Below are 27,153 nucleotides of genomic sequence, written 5' to 3' on the forward strand. Positions count from 1 at the left end.
AATTAGTGCCGGGTTCAGTGCATTATGTTAATTACAGTAATTATGATGATAACATTTAATTAAAAGGACAACTAGTGTCGTAAATGATTTCCTCATCCTATAAAATCCCAGAAGAGCTTTATCATTTACATTTTCAGGTTTTCTGGATATAAAAGAACAACCAAATCCTTAAATTACACACATGTTAATTAGTGAAAATGCTAATTATGCAAATTACAACAAAAGAAAAACTGCTCAAAATCTGTTGCCATAAATAAATTCCTCGCCATATCAAAACTTAGGAAAGCTGTATTACTCATGCAATCCTGATAATATACTGAAAAATAAATAACATGTATGTTAGCTGGTGAATTATGCTAATTACGTAACTTTCACTGCATAAAAAGGAAAATTATTGTCATAAAGGAATTTCTCGTCATAGAAAACTATAAAGTAGTTGTTTTTATGTTTTCAGGCTTTCTGGATATAAAATGACAATGAAATACATCTATATTACAAATCTATGTTAATTAGTGAATAATGCTAATTAGTTATGACAAAAACATTGCTTAAAAATCACAACCATTGCCTTAAATGAATTCAAAGGTGTAACCCAAGCTAAATTTACTTCAAAACCCAACTAGACACAAATCAACAAAATTCCTTGTGCTTTTCCAGGTATGGAAGATTTCTACTGGACTATTAGTCCATATATCTGAAACCAGGCCACATCGATGATTACACAACAGGCCCATACTTAATTAGGAGTGTGCACAAACATGAGAAGAAGGTTTCATTGATAAGCATTGATATTAAGGATGATAGAAATGAAACAAATATTCTCCTTAGATCCGTTTTGTTAGGTCAAAGTTAGGTCAAATAATCATTTGAATATTATATCTACTGGTACATGAGGGAGGAAAACAAGGCTGTTTATTTTGGGCGTAAGAATTGTTTGTTCATTCTTCTACTTCTTTCCATTTTAAATAGGGAGGGGAGGTCAATACGATTCTTTGATGCAAAATTACATTTGCACAAAAAAATCAAAAATCAAAATAAAAAAGACAAAGATCAAACTGACCAAAAGGGGATCAACCATTATGGTTTACAGCAACAAATCTTGATCTAGTTGATATGGTCTTAATTTTTACATTAATTTGTTATCAATTTTTTTTATCAATTTACTTTTATACTTCTACGAAGACAAATATCTTATGAAATGATCTTAGATGCCCTTGGCCCTTTTCATTTTCATTTTTTTTAAATTTTGCCTTGGAAGATTGATATAAGACAAGGACTGCAGAGATTAAGATTTATTCATGCTGTAGGGGAAACTACAAAATTTACATACTAGTGGACACAACTGTACACATTAGCATATTGGATCAGCTAAGATTAATTTTGAATAATAACAATTACAAGAGAATGATAATTCATTAGATATTTTTATACCATCCTCTTGTTTTTGAAGGCTTTAACAGTAGGAGTGGAAAGGGATTACCCCCCCCCCACTGAAATATTGAACTTTTATCTTAGTCATTACAGCAAGCACACATAATGGGTGATTTCAAGTACGGTGTAATCTGGTGTTGTGACAACACCGACACCAGCCACAATACTTGAAATCAGGCTGGCGTTGGGATTGACCTCGAAAAATATGACGTATTTCCGGCAGTTCGCGTTTAATAATGGTGTTGAATGTCGTCTGCTAAACCCAGCACTGCGGCTGGTGTTGACGATCTACGCGCAATTTTCCCATTCACCAACACCAACCCCCAGGGATTGGGAAAATCATGATTTCAAGTTCGGTGTTGGCAATCTCAAGCTCGTGAACAGGCGGCGAACACGCTGAAACGTCCCCGTAAAATTAGCTTTTACAGTTAAGATGAGTTCAAATTATTTGAGCTTTATATATTTTGATGAAGAATATTATTCACTTGTTCGAATTCTTGAATTAATTAAAGCATTGGTATTCTGTAAGACGAAAATTTAATGCATTTCTCTCCGATATCATTTTCGTCGTTGAGCTACTTCTCGCGTGAAGTTGAGATGATTTAGCAGCGCAGAGGTGACGTCATGTGCTATCGCAACCGGTATCGTTCCTCTGAACCCAGCTCGGTGTTGGAGCTCGGTTCAGCGGACTTTTTACGCTCTCAACACCAACACCGAACACCGTACTTGAAATCACCCAATATCATGCTGCCAAGGTTTTCACATTTTGAAAATTGGTGATAATAGTATCGATCAATATTCATAAGATGGTTTGGTGATAATAGTATTGATCAATATTCATAAGATGGTTTGGTGATAATAGTATTGATCAATATTCATAAGATGGTTTGGTGATAATAGTATTGATCAATATTCATAAGATGGTTTGGTGATAATAGTATTGATCAATATTCATAAGATGGTTTGGTGATAATAGTATTGATCAATATTCATAAGATGGTTTGATGATAATAGTATTGATCAATATTCATAAGATGGTTTGATGATAATAGTATTGATCAATATTCATAAGATGGTTTGGTGATAATAGTATTGATCAATATTCATAAGATGGTTTGGTGATAATAGTATTGATCAATATTCATAAGATGGTTTGGTGATAATAGTATTGATCAATATTCATAAGATGGTTTGATGATAATAGTATTGATCAATATTCATAAGATGGTTTGATGATAATAGTATTGATCAATATTCATAAGATGGTTTGGTGATAATAGTATTGATCAATATTCATAAGATGGTTTGATGATAATAGTATTGATCAATATTCATAAGATGGTTTGGTGATAATAGTATTGATCAATATTCATAAGATGGTTTGGTGATAATAGTATTGATCAATATTCATAAGATGGTTTGATGATAATAGTATTGATCAATATTCATAAGATGGTTTGGTGATAATAGTATTGTTCAATATTCATAAGATGGTTTGATGATAATAGTATTGATCAATATTCATAAGATGGTTTGATGATAATAGTATTGATCAATATTCATAAGATGGTTTGATGATAATAGTATTGATCAATATTCATAAGATGGTTTGGTGATAATAGTATTGATCAATATTCATAAGGTGGTTTGATGATAATAGTATTGATCAATATTCATAAGATGGTTTGATGATAATAGTATTGATCAATATTCATAAGATGGTTTGGTGATAATAGTATTGATCAATATTCATAAGATGGTTTGGTGATAATAGTATTGATCAATATTCATAAGATGGTTTGGTGATAATAGTATTGATCAATATTCATAAGATGGTTTGGTGATAATAGTATTGATCAATATTCATAAGATGGTTTGATGATAATAGTATTGATCAATATTCATAAGATGGTTTGGTGATAATAGTATTGATCAATATTCATAAGATGGTTTGGTGATAATAGTATTGATCAATATTCATAAGATGGTTTGATGATAATAGTATTGATCAATATTCATAAGATGGTTTGATGATAATAGTATTGATCAATATTCATAAGATGGTTTGGTGATAATAGTATTGATCAATATTCATAAGATGGTTTGGTGATAATAGTATTGATCAATATTCATAAGATGGTTTGATGATAATAGTATTGATCAATATTCATAAGATGGTTTGCTGATAATAGTATTGATCAATATTCATAAGATGGTTTGGTGATAATAGTATTGATCAATATTCATAAGATGGTTTGATGATAATAGTATTGATCAATATTCATAAGATGGTTTGGTGATAATAGTATTGATCAATATTCATAAGATGGTTTGATGATAATAGTATTGATCAATATTCATAAGATGGTTTGATGATAATAGTATTGATCAATATTCATAAGATGGTTTGATGATAATAGTATTGATCAATATTCATAAGATGGTTTGGTGATAATAGTATTGATCAATATTCATAAGATGGTTTGATGATAATAGTATTGATCAATATTCATAAGATGGTTTGATGATAATAGTATTGATCAATATTCATAAGATGGTTTGGTGATAATAGTATTGATCAATATTCATAAGATGGTTTGGTGATAATAGTATTGATCAATATTCATAAGATGGGTCATCAATACTGATAATAGTATTGATCAATATTCATAAGATGGGTCACCAACATTTCATAAGACATATTTTTACATATTGACCTTGCCAAAGAATGTAGTTTTACTATGTGATATATTTTTCACAGATTTTTTGATTTAAATATAGATAATTTGGGCTCTATAATAATAATAATAATAATAGCCAATTTTTACAAAGTGCTTTTCCCAGAATGGCCCAAAGCGCGCTACAGCATATTATTACCCCGGTCATTGGATTCATTTCAATCAAGCACGAAAAGTGCACAATTTCCACTCCCTGGGGAGCATTCCTTGCATTCGTCGCAGCCACATTATGGCGCTGGCAAAATCAAACATACAATATCTTTCGCATCCTACCAGGTACCCATTTAGCACCTGGGTCGAGAGTGGCAAAGTGTTGATTAACGCCTTGCCAAAGGACGCTAGACCGCATTGGGATTCAAACACACGACCCACTGTTTACAAGGCAAAAGTCAGAACCACTACACCACATATAAATCGGTTATGGACTTTGACTGGAAAAGAATTCTTTCTAATATAAAGAATAAACAAACAAAAAAAACAAAATGGTCATGTTTCTTTAAGATGACAATAAATATATTTATAAATTTACAAATTCTTGAAAAAATTGCAAAGGAATGTAATTTACATGTAGAAAAGTTATTCTTTACAATTTACATAAATGAAATTTAAAAATGGAATGCACAGCATATTTACATAGATCAGGGGGAATCAGAAAATATTTACAATTTAACAGTTACATTTAAACATATTAACACTAATAACAATAATAATGACGACAACAATGACAACATAAAGCATTTATGAGGTGCTGATTATCTAGTTGCATATTCAATGGCGCAGTATATATTACTCCAGCTGTACATCTAGCTCCAGCTGCTAAAGGCACTTGGTGCATTAATTTCTTGCTGAAGGAAAACGTGCCACGTCTCTGATTGAAAGACAGGAGCCGTATCCACTAGACCACGACAAACTCACATTAAAAATACATAGCAAGAAAGAACATAAAAACATACCTGAAAAGTATGGATATATTTCACAAAACAAAATGGCAGTGGCTATAAAGAGTAACATTAAAGCAATATTGACTGGTCTCGGGGCGATAGGACATATATCGCCTAAACTAGATTTATATCGCCCGAGTCGTAGACGAGGGTGATATCAATTTAGTGAGGGCGATGTATGTCCTTTTGCCCCCAGGCCAGTCAATATTGCTATTATTAACCAAATCAGACATCTCGGGCGATATAAATCTTGTTTGGGCGATATATGTCGTATCGCCCCGAGGCCAGTCAATGTTGCTTTGTTATTGCTTATTACTTTTAATAAAAAAGTACACATATACATTTTAATACAACCAACTTTGCATTGGAAATTGCTAGATATATGACCAATTATTTTAAGTTGGTTGTTTGAAAATTAAGTGCTATTTCTATCTTTTTGTTGTTATTTGATCTAGCTGTAAGGCTTTTCTTGATATAAAAGAAACCATATACCTGTACTGGAATGTGAATGCCATTGGATAATGAACCTATTCAGTTATCAGTCTTTAAAAATTGGAATATCTAAATAATCATAAAAATACTGTTAGAGATATGTTCCATATTTAGCTACCAATAATAAAATATACCTTTCATATAACAGTATTGATAATTTCTACATTTTAAAAGTCCATATAAAAACAGCACCATGATGTAATACAGCTTCTGCTGATGTTTTTTTCCTGTATGTTCTAAAGTATAAATGAATAAAAATGACTCAATGGTTGATTGAAAGGGGAAGTTAACCCTGAGGACAAGTTTGTTGTAAAATACCTTTTAAAAAGAGAAACATTTGGTGAAAAATTTGAGGAAAATCCATCAAAGAAAGTTATTAGAATTTTAAGTTTTTTGATTGGTGACTTCATATACGGGATGCTGCCCCACTGTGGTATGTAAATATAAAATGCATGAATTTCAAATCTTAATGTTCCATGATGTAAAGAAATCTTTCAAAAGTGGGTGTGAAATGACAGTTAATCATACTGAAGGTACAATAAATAACATTTTCATTTTTTTAAAGAAAATGACATTAAATTGATTTTTTTAAATTAACTATACATGAAAAATAAAAAGTTAATAACTTTTAAATCTTTGATAGATCATGGATTATCCTTAAAAATTTACCAATATATATTTTCCCTGTTATTTTTATATGTCATTTTTTTCAGGGTGAAATTCCCCTTTAAATCTCAGATTAGTCCCTGTAAGGGATGCCAGTCAATTGAACTCACTGGTCTGAACAGAAGGACCACAACATAAAACCTTAAACATACCTGAAATGGGAAGTTATTGTGGCCTGAAGACTGGCATCTCTTATAAATCTTTAATTTTCAAATTGCTATTTTGTAAAGCACTGTGATACAGTCATTGTAAAGAGTGCTATATGAAATTATGAATACCAATATTGTATTGTATCTCTACTTTGTACACCTGATATTATGAGCCATGACTGACATGATTATGGGAAGAAAAATTACCAAAAGTATCATAATGGAAAAGAAAAAAAAATCCTCTTGTACTCATCATTCCTGTGTTTACTAATATGAGAAACCAAAGCATTGTTTTCCTTAGAGAAACCTTAGATCTAATCCTAGAATTTGTACCATTTTGATGATCTCTATAACAGACAGTGTATTCATTCTAATTTCTTTAAGAATTTGAGGAAGGATTGATAATAGTTTATTGAATTGAACTAAAATATTTAGATGAATCTAAAGAGCAACTCCTCGCTTTGCAATGAATTTGACACAATAGATAAGACAAGAGCTTCAGTTGAGTGATTTCTTTGTTACTGATCCTTGTCATTTTGAATTTTTCTAGGTGATGTTACTGTTAATAATAAAAGGTTGAAGTAATTGCTTTTCATGGAGTAACTCATCAAATTCTGTTCAAATTCACTTATTTTACAAATACTTTAAAATTGAATCAATATCTGTTAAAAAAAACATTACAGAGAGAGGAAGTTAGATACCTAAAACTATTTATCGCCCTATGATACACAAGTATAATTCAATTTACTCTGACTCTTTATCAAAGCTGACAGGCTTTATACAACATCAAACTGCCTAGTCATGTGAGCACTGTCTTTAAACCAATCATTTGATTAGTATTCACTCTTCATAAAGCATCAGCCATTGATATTCAAGTTACACAAACCCTTTTTCAGCCAAGGTCCATCAATTCTTGAAAAGAAAGAAGTAAACTCTGGTGTAAGCTTTGGTGAAAACTTGTGTCTCCGTCCCACAATCATTGTAATCACAATAAACCAGTGCATTAGTCCTTGGATTGTCAACCACAAGGTCTGGAGTTAAGATGCCATCAGGATACTAGCATTTGTTACAAATCCATTTATTTTCATCTGCATCTTTTCATCCAGGTGTAAATGGGAATGAAGACACTCTTTTTGGCTTGCCATAGTTCAGTTGTTCCTAGGATTGTGCATTACTAACAAACAGTTTTATGAAACAGCCTTTAGTGTCTATACCACAAGCTTCACCATTGTGTCTAATGCAATTGTAAAAATTCATTTGACAAAAATTATTAAGTTTGATGAATCAGAACCCACAGGTGACCTCACTAATCACACTCCTCATTTTCCATCAGTTTCTGGTTGGTGAGAATTTGGCAATATGTCTATTCCTTAAATCAATTTCTTCTTGAATGACTAACAGTCTTTGTTGAAGAGTATTTACTTGAGACTTCAGTGATAAGATGGTAGCATCTAATTCCTGTGGATAAAAATAATCAATTTCAATATAAGCAAATCACAGATTACTTGAAGAAACAGTCAAATATGATATACCACATTTTATATACATCTTGATTTAAAACTGGACCCCTTACAACATCAGTTTGAAGGCAAGTTTGCAAAGAAGTTACCTGCCCCCCCCATTGTTTTTTTCAGTATCTATAAAATAAATTACACAAATAAGATGGATTTCTTGTGTTTTCATTGCTATTTCTGTTAAAAAGAGCAAACTGATGCCAAATCTTCTATGGTAATTTTGTGGAAAATATCTTAAACATAGCCGTATGATAATGTTGCCATGGTGAGTTTTTCTTTGATACAATCTGAGCATGTGCAAAACTACGCCCCCAAAATGAAAACTCTTCCCTGACATAGCAACATTTAACTTAATGCAGACTGAATTCTAATATTGAGCTTCATTGATGTAACAAGCTGGTGAGTAGAATAGCTTGTTTCTATGAACTGAAAGGTGCATACATGGAGAAGGACTGTATGGGATCCAATTCTGAAACACCCTTTGAATGTTCAGGCATAATTTGGGGAAGAAATGATCATTCTATTGCAAGATATTGAAGAAAATATGCTGTTAAATTGCATTGACACCGATGTAAATGACAAACACACATTGCTCATTAACAACAAATGATATTTTTGTAACTTGCTTCCTTTTGCCAAAGTACGGCAGTGATGTTAGTACTGTAGAAAGTCTACTCCCATTGTGTTAAAATAGGTACAATTTGGGGTAAATCATTAGGCAGAAGATAGGCTAATAAGTCCTTTGTAAAGCCATGAGTTTTTTTGCTGGTCTATTACTTTAATGCAAAGGACTATGAACTCACATCTTTAATAGCTGCTGGTAGGAGTCCCCGATTCCTCTGCTCAAAATCATGTTGTAACTGTAAAACCTAAAATAAAAAGTAACAATCAAATTCTTGAATTTCAAATAACATGATTTCGGTAATGAAAAATATGTCTTATCTAGGCAGTGATAGTATGTTTCATTACCTTTAATATCCAAAAGGTGATTAATATTCTACATCTGAATTCATTACAGTCTAAAAGGGGTTCTTATAAAAATATTTGTATTCAGATGACCTTGGTTGAATATGATGAATTTTGACAGTCAGTAGAGAAAGAGTTAACTTGTGTTCTTTCAAATAAAACAATTTTGCAAATGTTGATTTTTGAAGCTCAAGCATCTATTTCAGCTCATTCAAGAGTACCTCCCCTGGTGAATTATTTTCACATTTGAGCTCGGTTGTCACATATACATTAAATCTCCTATTTCTCCTTTTCTGAATATAAAATTGTGTGCTCTTCTGTGACATGGATAAACATATAATTCAATTGTAATAGTAAAAACTTGATAAAGTGTTGTTTTCATTATATTCATGTATATGCACTACAGTATGAACAATTGCTTAACACTGCAAAAAACATTTGATCAGCAGTTTATCCCCAAGATGCATAGTTTCTTTTTATTGGATTTTTTTAAGGGTTCACTGTTTGCAATGTTTTTTCATAACTTCATTTTTTTTAAATCTGAAAATTGTGTTTTCTGTGAAATTCTGTGGATTCATGTTCTTCATGAATTCCATGCATTTTTACAGTTTTCTGTTTTGCAGAAAATTGGGGACTTTAATATTAATGTGACAAGTGAGCTAAAAAATGAGATAACTTACCAGAAAATATTTTTTGTAGTGCCCTAAAACAGATATCATGCATAAATGACAAGTGATAAGAATGGAGAATACTGTGCATGCTATCTGATAAAGACATAGGTCAATATAAGTACCTTTTCTTGATGATTTAATTCTTCTTGTTGTAGTCTTCTCTCAAGTTGTTTAATCCTTTGTCTTTGGTCATCAAGCTCTCTTTGAACAGCCTTTCAAATAAACATGAGATTAATCACTTTTATTAGATATGATATTACTATGGCTACATAACTTGTGATCAACAAATAAGAATTCATTCATTCATTTTCTTTGGGTTATCATTTGCTAATAAGAAACAATTACATGTTATGAGCATGGCACTGAGATGCATTATTACAAATTTTTGTTTATACCATGCTTTTCCAATATACCTGTATACAAGCACTGGTGAATGAGTCATGTATTTCAATTATCTAAACAAGACAAACAGATGAATTTAGGGTACCTTTTCACATGTCACACACTCACTTTGTCTACTTTAACTTTGATCTCATCCAACATCCTTGCTTGCATATCGATGAGGTTGTTTATTAACCATTTTCGTGTTATTTCTATTAAGCCTATTTACCAGTTAGGCTAAACCCATTTCTTCTCTTATGTACTTGGTCTTATACGTTATACCACTTAGTCTAATGATGAAATGGAGTGTTTATGAATCAAACTTTCATTTAAAAAGTGCAAAATAATAATAAGAAATATAACAACATGGGCATTGTGCTAAATGAGACTCAAACTAAGTGAGTCTAACCTGTGTGTTGGCTCAGTTAGTACAGTGTCCATCTCATAACCAGTGGCGACTGCGCAGAAGCGTTGTTAGTGTACCAGAACGCTAACATTAGGGCCAGTCACACCTTTTCAGTAACAGAGCACTAAAAGTACATGTAGGCCTACCGGTATCAAAAAACTCACAGAAGCTTAGTCGAATTCCTAATAATCTAACAATAAAAGGCTTAGCAGAAGCTAACAGTGGCGCTTATGTTAATACAAATCACTTACAGTGCCAAATGTACCAATAGTGATGATGTTAATAAATAATCTCTCTCTTTAAAACTTGTCTCCCTTTCTTTACCAATTAATTTATAACATACCTCGACTGAATTAAAGGGGTATTCTGGGCCCAACAATATATGAATAAATTGAGTAAAATTAGATGAGCAGATTGCTGAAAATTCATCAAAATCTGATAAAAAATAACAAAATTCTTGAATATTGAAAATTAAACACTGTATTTTGCAACTGATATTACTGAGCAGCATGTGGCCATGAATATGCAATAAATGGAACAATAATGCTCATATCCTCAAGCTCTTTCCCTTTTCTGATTTTATTGAAAATTTGAAATGAACTCGTAATTGTCTGAAATGTATTTATGTCGCCCGAGTAACAAAAATGATGATCTTTGAAGCAATATTCTGTGTGGACAAAATTTAAATAAACCTAATTTTGTATGATACAACAGACCCTCATTGCATATTCCTGGAGACATGAATATAAATTTCACCGAAATAGGGCCTAATGCAAAATTTTAAGAAACCATATTTTTTCTACTCATTTCCAATTTTTATCAATTTGTCAGTGTTTTGTTTGTCTCACTTTACTGTTCGAACCGTATTATTTTCTTCAGCCTGGAGTACCCCTTTAGGAATAGGTATATAGCGGGGGATGTTGATTAGTGCCAAGATATATGATCCTTTTCAAAGATTTTTTCTTCCAAGATATATCATTTATTTAGGTGTTTGAAGACATTTTTATGAATAGACCCTACATTAGAAAGAAGAAAAATAGCTGATGAAAATTATCGCATGATAACCATCATTAGCAAATACTCTATCATGAGCATGATGAGTGAAGTCTGTGAAGAGCATTTTCAAACAAAAAATGATGAGAAGTGGGATTGCATTTTTTTTGTACAGAATCTCCATTGTAATTTTTTTTAAAGCTTATTCAATATTTTAAAAATTCAATTAGTTATACAACCTGCTGCCATTTCATGTTTAAAATGTAATAATTCAATTTTGTAGGCCTATATTGAATTACATTCCTTTACCCTTTCCTAGACAAGATTTTAAACTTGTAGGATGTGCAAAAATAATCATAACTAAATCTAAGTTAAGTCTAGATCACTACCAAGACTACGCACAAATTAGAATTTGCCTAACTCTAATCCCCTAACAGCAGCTTTCTCTGCCTTCTGTGTGGTAATTCTACCCATGTTAAGAGCTGATTTGTTAATCGATAATACTATATAGATTGCGATGTCAAGCATTGATCTCAGATGTAAATAATGCATTATAGCCATCGCGGCGAGATTACCGGTTGTAACAGGGGCCCTTTGTTAGCGCAGTGTTAGTGAAATGTTGTGCTAACAGCGTTTCTGTGTGGTCGATACAGGAGGTTTGGGAGTTCAAACCCCGGCTGCGTCAGACCAAGAGACGTTAAAAGATGGGAGTTGCTGCTATTCTGTTTGGCATTTAACCACACAAGGGAGAGAGCTAAATTGATCTGTCCCTTCACAGTGGCTGCCTGGCCCACGATCGATTGGGAAAAACAATTTTTAAGAGGATTTCTGTTTCAAACAATAAAATATACATTTTGTATTCTCTTTAAATTTTTGAGTATTAGACCTAGTGATCGTTCGACCAAGTGGTAATTAGACTGAATAGATAGCAGATTAAGATGGTTTAGTTACATGATATAGTTGGATCAGTAGAACAAATCAAACATTGTATACCTTGTTGTAAGCTTCATGTTGTTTTCTTAAAAGTTCTTTTTCATCTTCAAGTTTTGATACTGTCTCAGTCAGTTGTAACTCCATGTTTGATTTAGCTCTGTAAAATGATAAAAGAGAGAGAAGAAATTCATCAAAAACTGAGAAAAAGAAATGGTAGGTGAATCAATCCAGTATTATCATATTTTTTTTTTATTTGCAAAGATGTGATTCTATCAATCAAAAAAGGCATCCTATGGATTGCATACTGAAAACATAGTATTGGACAGACAATCTTCAAACCTGTAATCTAACCTGAAATACATACATTCATAACAAAAGCCTATATTAGGCCTGAGGCATACTACATTATTTGTTGTGATCCGATTTTCAAAGACATTATAGCTTTTTTACCGGTGTGTTGGCTCAGTTGGTAAAGCGTCCGTCTCACAACCGGGAGATCAGGAGTTCAAACCCCAGCCGCGCCAGACCAAAAAGACGTTAAAAGGTGGGAGTTGCTGCTACCCTGTTTGGCATTCAACGATTAAAGGATAGAGCAAGGCTCCACATTAACTTTTTTTGGTGGTGGCCCGTTCGGGCCACCAAAACCTTCAAATAATTTTTTTTGGTGGCCCGTTAGTAAAGTTTGGTGGCCCGAAAAATATAAAGAAAAACAATAATTAAAAATGAATAAAACAAATTTCTGAAATATTAATTCTGCAGCCACTACCACTAAGTTACTTCCACTTTGCACATCTTGTATGTAAATCGTGCTTGCAGTTATTTTACTTTGCTTATTGATTTGTGGTAATATATAAATTGTTCTATCATTGTAAATATGAAATGATTGAAAGAGAACAAAAGAATTGTATTGTTCTCAGGTATTATTATAGCAGGATAAATCACAGAAAAATATGCTGCAAAATTAGAACAATGCATAAAAGGGGGAAACAAAAATAATTTTTAGAATTGTATATTGAAAAAAGAAAACAAAAATTATAAAATAAATAAGTGAAATACAAAGGAAAGAAAGAAAAAGAACAGGAAAAAAAGAAAATGAAAGAAAAATGAATAAGACAAAATAAAAAAAAAAATGGGGGAAAATTGTTTTTATTATTATTCAGTAGAAACATATTCTTTAATCAGACATATTCAATGGGAAGGGGTATAAATGGTTTAGTCACTATAAAAAAATGAAAGAAAAAAAATAAGAAAACGGCAAAAGTTATATCTGGAAAAACAGAGAGAAAAGTCCTTCCTATATTTGACAAAATGATGGAAAATTCATATTTCATATCAATGAAATGCCTTCCCAAAATATGTACTTCCTTTAAGAGTGGTTTAAAAAGTCATTTATAAACAAAAAAGAAAGAAGCTGTCTGTTTATTTTTGGCGAGAAACGACACAGCCTCGAAAGAAACCAAATATAAACATACATACAAATGCACATGTGGGACTGTGATGTACTCACCTATGAGTTTTATGTGTATTAATGCATTTGGAAATCGGACTTTTTGAGTCAAAAGAGAGGTCATAATTCCTCTTTTTAATGCTTGCTAATAATCAGGATTTAGTAATATGGACTGTAGAAGGGCATTTCATTGGTGTAAAATGTGACTTTGACGTAGATTTTCAAAGTTCTGTGGAAGATTTCTTAGCAGTAACATTTTGTATCGCAGAGCTCTGAATAGTCTGCTAGCGCACAGCTAGCTAGCTGCAGTGGTTTCATGCATGCATCCAGCTCACGTACGCCAGACGGCTGCCGCAGCCGGCTGAATATTATACTGTATGCTGCAGTGGTAGGCCTCCATACTGTCATGACTATGCAATCTTTGTGTGTGTATTTGTGTGTAGATTGACAAAAAGGGCGCATGACGAATTGGCTTGCAATTTCAACTGTAGAAAGTTGATAAATGCGTGCAAAATCGGGAGAAAAATTGCGCTACTTTGAAAATTATTGGTTGCCCGATTCGGGCCACCAAAACTTAACATTTTTTCAATAATGGTTGCCCGAGGTAAATTTCTGGTGGCCCTGGGCCACCGCTAATGTTGAGCCTTGGATAGAGCCTCGTCGATCTGGCGCTGCACAGTGGCTGCCGAGCCCACAATCAATTGGGCAAAACACATTTTCGGAGTATTTCATTTCTGATGTCTAGTTCGAACAATAAAATATTCATCTTTTTTTACATGAACATTCTGACCTACAAAATCGATAAAATAAAATTTCTGAAAAGTGAAATTGGGATTCCAGTCCATTTCTATCCTCCTTGAATTAAATAGAAGTGGAACGCCTCTGACAGTCTCGCCTGCATTGTGCGATTCAATATAGCATCTAGTACTAACTTTGAAAACAGCACTTGAATAATTATCCACAAAAGAAAACATTCATATGATTATAAAATACTATGTACTTTGACCCAAAATGACCTTTGACCATATTCATGTGACCTAAGCTGTGTGCAAAACAATCATTTATACAAGGTTACCCTTATGTCTATGTTTCATGAACTAGATCCATTAAATTTTCGAAGATATGATACCAATCAAACAAATACCTCTAACATGGCCGAAGTTCTTTCACCTTTGATCTTAGTCATGTGAGCTGAAATGTACACAGGATATTCAGGGATACATGGTTGCTCTTATGTCCAATTTATATGAAATTTATAAAAAAACTTTTGAAGTTATGATGACAAATCCACCAATGCCCTCAACATTACCAAAGTTTGTTGAACCTAAATTACCTTTGACTTTGGTCATGTGACCTGAAACTTGCACAGGGGCCCGCATTTTAGGAGCCAAAAGTTCAAAAATTCTGTTTATATTTTGTATTTGTTATGCTGAGCATTTCGTTTTTTACTTTCACAATGAAGAAAAATACTTCAGTTATCATTCCCGGACTATTATGAACAATTTAGGTGTCATATGAGTTAATATTTTGAATGTGTACTGTTAGGGATTTGTGCTCCAATTGGCTCTCCATAGTTTAACCACAACTTTAAACCTGGCTTTAATTTACACCCGAGTTCAGAATATGGGCCAGGATGTTCAGGGATATTTAATTCCAAATCGTAATCTCTTGATCATTGGCTGTGACTGGAAGTCCATTTGGACTTCACCAGACTACAGGGCTTCAAGCAAAGCAGGATGCTAATTTTAGTATTCTTGGCAAAATGCCAAACTTCAAACAAAATAATTTTACTCCTCTTTGAACTTTCATATTTCATGCAAAATGTGATTTATTTAAATATTGCGGCATAGACGGATTGTGTAGGGTACACCAGACTTCACAGTCTCAGAAAATACTTACATCTGATTTTCTTCTCTCAGTTGATGAATAGTATCCTCATGATCTTTAATAGTCTGGAAACAAAACAAAATACACGTATTACAAAATCTCATATACAATCATTATGTTAATCTTCATAACTGTGAGACAGCTCTCACTCTGGAAGAAGAATATAAACTTATGATGTTAAAAAAATATTATTTCAGTCAGAAAATAAGTCCATGTTACCCACATCTTAATATGTTTGTATTTGCTATGTATATTATATGAGATCTTGTGCATCCATAGACAATAAATAAATTCAATTAATGCATGAGCACAGTATTCGCATATTATCATGTACAATGAGATATAAATTATCAATATTATTGTTATTATCATTACTTTTCCCAATTAGGCAAAGAGTGTTTACAATGAGTCAAACTGTGTATATTTGAGTAACTGTAAAAGAGATCAATTTTGAATGTCTTTCAGAATATGGTCACCAGTCAAAAATGCCCAATTGTGAGTGGTACACTGCTATAGTATTTTGAAGCTGACAAAGTGAAGTGGAGAGGGCTGGTCTTTAGTATATGAATTCAGTTACCAGCTTACTCTGAAGCCATGCTCTGGTCCCCTGACATGAAAATACAGAATACTTTCTGTTAATGTGTTTATACTTCACAAAATCATGTCCTGCTTGGTTTAAATCATATAATTTCAAAATTTTTATTTCCTTTTTTTTGCATATATTTGCAGTATACTAAACCCTGCCTCCTTAAAATCCACTAGATCATATTTTTTGCCTCTTGTAATGTCACTGAAGGTAGAAATAAGCATCACAATACACAAAACAACTTGCCATAACTATGTACCATTGCTAACAATTACAAGCCTTCATACAATACCACTTCACAAGCAGTAACTAAATGACAGTTTGAATTGTTGCTATGCAGGCCTTAGTGTTGTTTGAAGACTTGTGATAATTAGCAATGGTGCATAGCATTGTGTATTGGTATGCTTATTACTGCCTCCTGTGACATCAGAATAGGCAAAAAATGATATAGTGGATTTTAACAAGACGAGGTTTAGTATACTGCAGGTAAATGCAAGAAAAATGATGTAAAAATACTGAAATCACATAATGCACATGCAGATAACATGAATTTTAAGTCAGGGGACTTTTAAGTGTTTTGTTGACAGTCAAGATGTCTCCTTTGTATATGCAGTTTACTGTAAACACTTCTAAATTTGTTTTGAATTTTCTAAAGATGTCCCATATTTGATTATAGAATGGTCTTGTCTTGAATGAACACAGACTATGCATTGGAAGATCGGCCACACATACATGTATCTCTATCAAAGCCAGTCAATATTATCAACTATTACATAGGTTATGTAGATTCAAATCAGTGATAGGTCAATACGCCATCATGTGACCATAGCTGCGAGGATCGCATTGGTTATATTCTGGTTTTTGACGTCACCTCAGTAAATATAACTGCGTTGTATTGTCAATTGCAGCAATATATTCACTAAGGTACATCACCCGCTGCTTACAATTTGCGTAATCAGGTATGTATGTATTTTCAAAATCTTTTCTATTATGATGTAGATGGATCAGAGCTGTAACATTTCGGGTTGGAGCCAGATGATGAATGCATTCTCTGATGGTGAATCCATATACCCTATATAATACAACAGATATTGCCTGGTCTATTGCATAACGATGAAATAACATTTCAACTCCCCTCCGAAGTTATATTTTCCCCTCGGGAGAATATTTTTCCTCAGCGCTGCGCACTTTGGGCAAAATATAATCTCTTGGGAAAAATATAACTCTGTCGGAGAGAGGAAATGTTATATTCAAACTCTAGGTAGGCAATTACTGTATACTATTACCTTGTTTGCTTGTTCCAGTCTGGTGGTGTAGTCTCTCTCAATATCCTTTAATCTTTCATTGGTCTATATAGAATCAAACATGAATATGGTGTATTAGCGAAATTACAATTTTGCTATGTCTATAAAATTTATTGGCCTGTATTCTGAAGTCAGGTTTAACTTAGACCATGGTCTAATTCTGTGCTTAAATTATGGGGAGCCAAAAAATCTAATATTCTGTTTATATTGTATATTTCTTATGTTACTATTTTGTTTCCTTTGCTTTCATAATTATGAAAATTACTTCAAAACACTTCAGTTATTATACCCAGACAATTTGGATGTTATATGACTTAATACATTGGATGTGTACTGCTAGGGATTTGTGCCCCAATCGGCTCTCGGTAGTTAAACCACAAATTTAAACCATGGTTAAATTTAAACCCCAGTTCAGAATACGGGCCGTTATAATTAGGCACCTTACAAAAAATAAGAGCAATGTATTTTATTCATGAATCCAATAAGCAAATTCATGACTAGTCGTCAAATTCATCATATACAAACAATTGGGACTACTGGGAAAGATACTATAAAGACAGTGGGATTCACAAGTACTATTTCAAAGTGATTTTATTGCACTGTTTTTTCTATGCTGAATAACTGATAAGATACCTGTGGAATTCTTCAATGAAAGAAGTAGCTCTCATTCTTGGTAAGGTGGGTTAGTAGAATTCCAAACTTCCATTTTATTTTACAACCAGTTTGTCTACTTACCTTCACCATTTTACCTAAATTCAACATTCTATATGACCAGTTTGTCTAATATTCAGTTTGACTATCCCTGTTTAGTCTTACATACATTCATATGTACCGTACTAAGAATTAATTTCAGTTTGGCTGGAACAAATAAAATATGTATTTCCAGTGGTAATGAGACCAAATATACCGTAATGAATTCAAGTGAAGAGGTCAAGTGGTTAGAAGACATTGTCTAGTGGTTATGACTCTCTTCTTTCAATCAGAGGGACGTGGGTTCAAATCCCAGCCATGCTGTATGTTCTTTCAGCAAGAAATTTACATTGCACTGCACTCAACCCAGGTGAGGTAAATGGGTACCCGGTAGGATTTATTCCTTGATGTATGGCAATTAAGCTACAGCTGGGTATTAACAATATGATAATAAGTTATCAAAGTACAGTTGAGCATATGCACATAGTAAATGCACTATATAAATGAACATATTATTATTACACTACATTCTCCTGTATGTAAAACCAATTGCCAACAACACAAATGATCCATGACCTATGTGTGGGTAAATTTAAAGCAAAATACTCATGAAATTTACCCTGAATCAATTTAAATCAATAAAGTTAATTTAACAATGAATGTGAATCCCCTACCTTCGAAAGTTATTATGTATTATATCCCTTTTATGAATAGTCATGAGTATTCTAGATAAATAATTTGTCGATTCGTGATCATATGACAAAGTATAATTTGAATAGGAAAACACATCGCTGCAAATAGCTCCGAATAGTTTTCTTATAGCTCTGCATATTTTTCGATAAACTATCATGGGAAGAACTGCGCATGCTCACACTCAATATTTTCTCTCAACGCTGAACTGCGCATGCATTTTTTTTCTGACTTGACCCAAATAATCTGCAATCAAATAAAGTAAAATAAAAGCTCTCGCTCAAATTACTTACCTACAATTTGAAAAAAACACTGTGGAATTGGGTCTAGATTACAATGCAGAAAATTCTGACAGCCATTCATACAAGATCCTTAAATTTGGAATAAACATACCTAACAAGGTGAGTCAAGATCTGATAATAATTTTTAGTGCATAATATTTAGCCTGCACGTATTTATTTACATATTGAGTGTAACTGCAACAACGGCCAACACAGCACAGCAGACCTCTAACAAAGGCAGTGGGTAGGAGCCCCGTGCAGCCTACCCAGGAACTGAAGCATTAGCTCAACAGGCCTAGAGTAGGACTAGGTCCAGCAACGTTCGATTTGGTCTAGATTGGTTAAACATCAGCAACGGCTAGGTCCACAAGTTACAGAGGGATATACAGTCCGACCTCTCTTATCTGGCCTCCCCTTATCCGAATCTCTCTATTATCTGGACGCACACTTGCCGAGATTTTTTTTTTTATTCAATCTAGTACGTAAGGAAATGAGATTTCAATCTAAACTCAATCCTATACGTAATCTCACTTTGATTACATATATTTCCCAATATAGTCAACCTACAAAAAAAATATTTTCATGAAATTATCTCACCCAAATCACCAGAAGACCTTAGGCATGATTATTTCCAGTAAATCAGGGTGTAGGGCAAACATTTCATCACGTTTCTCTCTTTGCTTCGCGGGAAAAACAACACATGTCTCGCTAGCTAACGTTAGGCCTCAATATGGACAGCGTCATCTATCATGTTTGAGCCTACAGTCAGTGTAACAATGGCTGACATTGCGAAGCTGCGATACCCACCGCGATGATCTAATTGTAAATCTTGGTTTCATTGAGTCATTCTCTTTCTTTCGAGGTATGCTCGATGTATATTTTAGCAGGTAAATTATCCAAGAGTTTTGGCCATCGATCGATTTCATTTCCGTAAAAACACTGCCTATAATTTGCATTGATACTGCAGTGAATACTGTCTGTACGCCGACTACAATAGTGTAGCTACCGCCATTGGCCTGGGGGGGCAACCAGCAGTGCAGCTGCGTGTATTTAATATTGTGTCTCCCAGATCCGGATAGATCCCTTATCCGGATTGGTGCTGGTCCCAACGTATCCGGATAAGAGAGGTCGGACTGTAAAACAAATATATCAGGCGTTTCTTTCGAAAGTATAGTGGAAATTATTAATCCTCGATTGGACTGGCAATGTAACTATTTCCCCCTTAGGGCGAACCTCAGGAAAAATAGTAATTGCCAGTCCAATCTCGGATGAATAATTCCCACTATACTTTATCAAAGCCTGATATATTTTCATAATATTTGTAACTGTTACATTCATACATTGAAACTTTATTATCTTACTTGTCTCATAGCTTGTTCCATATTTGTACTGTTTTCTTTCTGCAATGTTGTCCTGTATTGGTCCATTTCAGATCTTAATTGTCTCATCTATCAATAAAAGAAAGCCAATTCATTGATAAGTTCAAAATACAAAAAATGTTTTATGCGGATGACACACAACTGTATGTTACCCTTAAAAAGTTTAAGGATTCTGACCCCACTGCTGAAATTACACAATGTATTCAAGAGATTAAAGAATGGTCACAGATCAATAGCCTCAAACTAAACGGTGAAAAAACAGAGTTTTTACACATTTCCTCACGTTTCCGAGAAACAGAATCAATCCAGATGTTAAAACTTGGTGGAATGGACCTACGCCCAAGTACTTCTTGTAGAAATCTAGGAGTTATATTTGATGATAAATTGACATTCGATGAATTTATATCCCAAAAATGTCGCTCTGCATCATATGCCTTATACAAAATTGGTAAACTTCGTGAATTCTTGGATAAACCCACCACTGAAAAATTGGTACATGCTTTTGTTCTATGTCACATTGATTTCTGCAATAGTCTCCTTTCAGGATTACCTATTAAACAAATTAAAAAACTGCAAACCATTCAAAATTCAGCTGCGAGATTAGTAACACGAACACGCAAGTATGAAGCAATTACTCCAGTTCTCAGAGAATTACACTGGCTCCCTGTCCGTTCCCGGATTGTATTCAAACTTCTAGTTTTTGCACACAACTGTTTTTATAAAATTGCCCCGTCCTATTTACTCGATTTAGTTTCATATTACCAGCCATCCCGAAATCTTAGATCAAGCTCAAAAGCATTATTTGTTGTTCCCTCTGTCTTTACAAAGTCATATGGTGAGCGTGCTTTTACTCATGCCTCTGCTGTCCTCTGGAATGCTTTACCGAATTCAATGAGATATCAAAGTGATTTATGTACATTCAGGAGATCCCTCAAAACATATCTTTTCAATGCATAAAAAAACACTAACTTTGAACTAATGGTCCAATCTAAATATCTCGATTGCTTTATTCTTATATACCTTTCACCATTTCTTCTTTAAGCGCATAGGGACATGCTATGCTATGTGTGATGCGCTATACAAGAATTGAGCATTATTATTATTATTATTATTAATTTTATTTCATTCAAATATCACTTTCTTAAGCTCTTTTAATTAATTTAAGATTTTTGTTTTGTACAACACACTGAGATAGAGGGACACCTAAAGTTTGATTCCTTGCCTACTAGCATCATGGGAAATTTTCAGATAAATTACTGCCATACACCTTGGTTGGGAGCATCCAGTGGTCTCAATGATCTAACACAGTGACATATAGAGATCACCTGCAATGTGGTACACGAATCACAAAATTGTATATAATGTGATTAATAACATAAATCTCTAGCCATTCCTGTCTGACCTAAAGGATTGCAGTTATGATTGAATAAGCATCTGAATCAAGGATTGTGACTGAATCCTAAACAAGGCTACTAAATACAAACCTCTGCTTCATGTTCTCTTTGTATTTTATTTCTCTCTTCTTCTCTTAGCAGACCCAGTTCAACTAATTGTTGTTTTCTTAATGAATCTCCCTGTAACATCTCTTCTTTTAAATCACGAAGCTGCTGCTCTAGATCAAAGATAATCTGCAAAATAGAAAAAAATAATCTTATCAGCACAAAAGAAAAAGTCCTGAAACATAGCAACATGACCTTTTCATGTCACATATTTATTGGGCAAAACTTTGAACTACATGTATTCTAGTTAACAAACAGTAAATTTTCAGTCAATTTGACCCCCCTAGATCTCGGCCGTTTATTGCGTGATCGCCAGGGATATAAACTACAAGAGTGTATAGTAAAATTCTCAAAAAATTGATCACTTATATTTTCTAATATATATTAATTTTAATTAATTATTTTCAATTCGATTCAATTTCAATTCAATTTATTCAAATTCCATTCAATAAAAACACAAGATACAATATCAGAGAAATACATAAATGATAAGAAAGAAATTACACATTCATGAATACAAAATTAAATTTGGGAGACTGCAAAAGACCAAAGGTCTTGACGAGGCAGACCACGAGAGCCATCATGGCGATACATATATTGACATATTAAAATGAGGACATGAAGGAAAAAAAGTACGGATGTCCTACCCCCCCCATCGGGAACTGTAAAACAGTGTAACAATTATAAATGATCTAAATACACTTTATGAAAATTCATGAGTCATATGATGATATGATATGTTTTTTTAGCTTACGTTTAAAAGAATAAAGCGAAGAACATTCTTTTATTTCACGAGGCAGTGAGTGCCAGACATCGGGTCCTCTATGTCTAATGGATTTATAAGCAAGTACTCTTTTGGGATTACTAAGATGAAAATTGTTGGAACTTCTGGTATTGTGTTCATGAACCTGGGTATTGCGTATAAACATTGAATTGAAATTGCTTGGAACCAAGTGATTAGCATAATTGAACATAAAATTTGCAGTTTGTAAGATATTGATATCAGATATTTTCAATATGTTCAGTTTTTTGAAAATTGGATCAGTATGGGCTAAGTAAGGAGAACTTGTGCAAATTCTTATGGCTCTTTTCTGCAATAACAATAAGAAATTAACGTTTCTTTTGGTTCCACAACCCCAAGCAATATTAACATAAGATAAATAAGATAATATGAAAGAATTGTACAATAGTATAATAGACTTTGGCATTAACATATCTTTTAGTTTGAACATAATACCAATAATTGTAGAAATATGAGTTCTTAGATGCTGAAAATGCAAATTCCAGTTTAAATGTTGATCGAGAATAACACCAAGAAATTTAACATTAGTTTTCCTTTTAATTAGGGTATTGTCTATTAAGATTTGGCTCTGGTCTTCCATAATCTTTTTGTTTGTGTTGTGAAATATAACATAATTTGTTTTACTGAGGTTGAGAGATAACTTATTACATTGTAGCCAGTTAGTTAATTTACGTAATTCTACATTGATGGTGTTTATCATATTGTTAAAATCATGATGAGAATATAGCAGTTATGCAAATAAGCATATGAAATTTGCCCTAATTTTGTTTTTTTGTGAATGTGTTTGCCTCTCATCCACTTTGTATAGCTAGTAGATTGCTAATTTTTTATGAACATATCAATTTTTACATTTCTAACAAAAATCTAACAAAAAAATTCCCCCAAATAATTAATTTCCTATGTATTTTATTGTTTTTTTTAAATCTTATGTAGTTCTTTGTTTTTTCAAACCTTTGTTTTTGTCGATGAATTTTGTCAGGGAGCATTTTGCGATCATGAATAACATAAAATAAATCCATCTAAAACAACAGAAGTAAAAATAATCATACATTTATGATTTGGGGTTGAAAAACACAATTTGCATTGACTTTGTACACGAAATCATGTTTTTCTAGCAAATTTGGGAATGACATGCGCCTACAAAATATTACATAATTTCAGAACCGTGTATCAGGGCATTGCAAATTTTGGTCTCAAAAGATGCGCAAGACTTGAAAGTAAAAAGTCAATGAGCGGCGCGGTCGAAAAAATTTTGAGGCGGTAAAGCGACAAAATTTGTCAGGGGGGGGGTCAAGTTTAAAGGGTAATCTGCTGTTTCTGCGACCTTAAGAGTTTGTAATGATGAAAACAGTTGTCATACCTTAGCATCTTTAGTCTGTTGTTCTTGGGATCGAGATTCCAATACTCTAATCTTTTGTTCAAGATTCTCCCTAGTAGTTTCCAAGAGCTCTTCCTGCTCCTCCTGGAGACGATCCTTCTCCTCCTGACACTGCTCTAGGATCCGAGCTCTCTCCCTCTGATGAGATAGCTCCAGCTCAGATAACTGGAAGGGGGTTAGGAAACATTTGAGGGACAGGATTATCAAAGATAAACTAGCAAATAAAATAAACCCCTCAAAACAAGTTCTGCAACTCAAGTTTGAGTGCTAATAAATTTCTTAGTGTGCCATCATATGTAAAAGTGGTATCATTGGAACGTATGATTATTCCTTTTTACGATCATGTGTCATTTGTAATGCTAGTGTTATCATGAAATACACAGACATGAAAAATATGCAGCAATGTAAAAAATGAAATGTTGCAAAATTCTTTGCCATGTCATGTTTGAGTTCTGCAACTCAAACTGCAAATTTGAGTGCTAATAAATTTCTTAATGTGCCATCATCATGTGTAAAAGTGATATCTTTAGAAAGCATGATTATTCTTCTTTACAATCCCAGGACCAAAATCCAGTTGAAACCAATTACACCAAAACCAATTGAAACCAGTTGGCCAACTGGTTTCAATAGGGAAATTGGAACAACTGGTTCCAATTGAAAACCAGTTGCCAACTGGTTCCAGTTAAAACCAATTGGGCAACTGGAACCAGTTGGCTATTGGTTTCAATTGGTTTTCAATTGGTTCCAGTTGTTCCAATTTCCCTATTAAAACCAGTTGAATCCAATTGGAGGCAACTGGTTTCAATTGGTTCCAGTTGAAACCAATTGGAGGCAACTGGTTTTCAACTGGAACCAGTTGAAACCAATTGGTTTCCAACTGGATCCAATTGGAACTTCCAGTTGGAATGAACTTAATTAGTTACAAATTAATTAGCATTTGCACTAACTATTGCTCATGCCAACACAGAAGCAGTGTTATTTGTCTATTAATACCAATGTAAAGGGCATTGATAAAATACAGACTTTCATAAGTATATATTCATATTGGAGTTCTTCAAATATATGTATTATTATTTGATGTAATTTGGTAACAGTTAGTGGTGTACTAATTATCTTTGAATCTGTTTTAATTATAATCTATAATAGTTATGAACATGGTTTTCACTGCTAAGTATTGGAAACACTTATCTGAAAAAAGTGTGGAACTTCAAATTGAAAAAAAATAAATAGATACATTGTAAATTGTGATGAATCTCATAAAACATTAATCTGTGCACACTGGCAGAAAATATGCAAATTAACTGGTTTCAATTGGATCCAGTTGGGTAACTGGAAAATTTCCAATTGGAAACCAATTGGAAATCATTTCCAGTTACCCAACTGGATCCAGTTAGGATTTCCAGTTACCCAACTGGTTCCAATTAGAATTCAGTTACCCATCTTTCCAGTTAGCAGTCATCTCCAGTTACCCAACTGGTTCCAGTTAGGATTTCCAGTAACCCAACTGGTTCCAGTTAGAAATCATTTCCAGTTGGAAGTCATTTCCAGTTACCCAACTGGTTCCAGTTAGGATTTCCAGTTGCCCAACTGGTTCCAGTTAGGATTTCCAGTTACCTAACTGGTTCCAGTTAGAAATCATTTCCAGTTGGAAGTCATTTCCAGTTACCCAACTGGTTCCAGTTAGGATTTCCAGTTGCCCAACTGGTTCCAGTTAGGATTTCCAGTTACCCAACTGGTTCCAGTTAGAAATCATTTCCAGTTGGAAGTCATATCCATTTACCCAACTGGTTCCAGTTAGGATTTCCAGTTGCCCAACTGGTTTCAACTGGAAATTGTTAAATTCCAGTTAAAACCAATTGAAACCAGTTGAAACCAATTGAAACCAATTGAAACCAGTTGGAAATCCAACTGGTTTCAATTGGATTTTGGTCCTGGGATAATGTGTCATTTGTAATGCTAGTGTTATCATGAAATACACTGACATGATAATACGCAGCAATGTTAGAAATGAAATGTTGCAAAATGCGTCGTTTCCAATAGCGAATTTCCAATTGTTTCGAGGATGGACCGAGTGCATTCACTGTCACCTGCATGGTGGAAATTCTATAGAAATGGAGACTCTTGTTAGAAATCAATGCATTTTGCAACATTTCACTTCTGACTTTTCTCAATGTTCAGGGTGATTGCATATTCCATGATTACATAATTTATTTGTCAACTACCGTCCAATATCAATTTTGCCATGTTTTTCAAAAATCTTGGAGAAACTAGTTTTTAACAGACTGTACAATTTTTTATTACGTTATAATGTATTATATGATAGTCAATACGGCTTCCGTCAAAATTACTCCACTGAAATGGCAGTTATTGAAATTCATGATAGAATAATTAGTGAGCTCAATGCTGGTAAAGAAGTTATAGGAATTTTTATGGACCTTTCCAAGGCTTTTGATTCTCTTTCTCATGATATTTTACTTAATAAGTTGGAATATTACGGTATAAGAGGGGTGTCTTTTAATTGGTTCAAATCATATTTATTACATAGGAAACAATTTACTGTCTATAATAATACCCATTCGTCTTTCATGGTGCCCCAAGGTTCTATTCTTGGGCCTTTATTATTTTTAATATATATTAATGACATTGTTAACTCTTGCCATGAACCACATTTTATATTGTACATGTATGCCGATGATACGTCACTTCTTGATATTTCTTGACGATTGATATTTCGTGGGTATGTGCGTTTTAACAAGCCTTTTTATGGCTTTTTGTGCATGCCCAATTTCCATTCATTCATTATTTTGTTAATCTATATTTTTATCTATATTTTTATAATCATGTGCCAACCATAATTTTATCATTACCACTATTTGTTTCAGTTATGTTTTGTTGATACCTTTGCTTTGTTTCATGTTATTTATTTTTT

At 33.3% G+C, this 27,153-nt stretch overlaps 1 protein-coding gene across 2 annotated transcripts in view; it reads right to left on the reverse strand.

The window, feature by feature from the left end:
- Positions 1–4,664: 4,664 nt before the first annotated feature.
- The window catches only part of LOC121422300 (centrosomal protein of 112 kDa-like), a 56,829-nt gene continuing 34,340 nt past the window's right edge, over positions 4,665–27,153 (reverse strand). For both annotated transcript variants that reach the window (XM_041617243.1, XM_041617244.1), the window contains 9 exons: positions 24,207–24,389; positions 22,030–22,173; positions 20,528–20,614; positions 17,488–17,550; positions 15,628–15,680; positions 12,342–12,438; positions 9,691–9,780; positions 8,735–8,800; positions 4,665–7,875 (listed from right to left, as the gene is read on the reverse strand). In XM_041617243.1, coding sequence (XP_041473177.1) covers positions 7,747–7,875; positions 8,735–8,800; positions 9,691–9,780; positions 12,342–12,438; positions 15,628–15,680; positions 17,488–17,550; positions 20,528–20,614; positions 22,030–22,173; positions 24,207–24,389 — 912 coding nt within the window. In that variant the 3' untranslated portion in view covers positions 4,665–7,746. The remainder of the gene's footprint in view (positions 7,876–8,734; positions 8,801–9,690; positions 9,781–12,341; positions 12,439–15,627; positions 15,681–17,487; positions 17,551–20,527; positions 20,615–22,029; positions 22,174–24,206; positions 24,390–27,153) is intronic.

The sequence above is a fragment of the Lytechinus variegatus genome, chromosome 10 (genome assembly GCF_018143015.1).
Source record: "Lytechinus variegatus isolate NC3 chromosome 10, Lvar_3.0, whole genome shotgun sequence".
Classification (NCBI taxonomy): Eukaryota; Metazoa; Echinodermata; class Echinoidea; order Temnopleuroida; family Toxopneustidae; genus Lytechinus; species Lytechinus variegatus.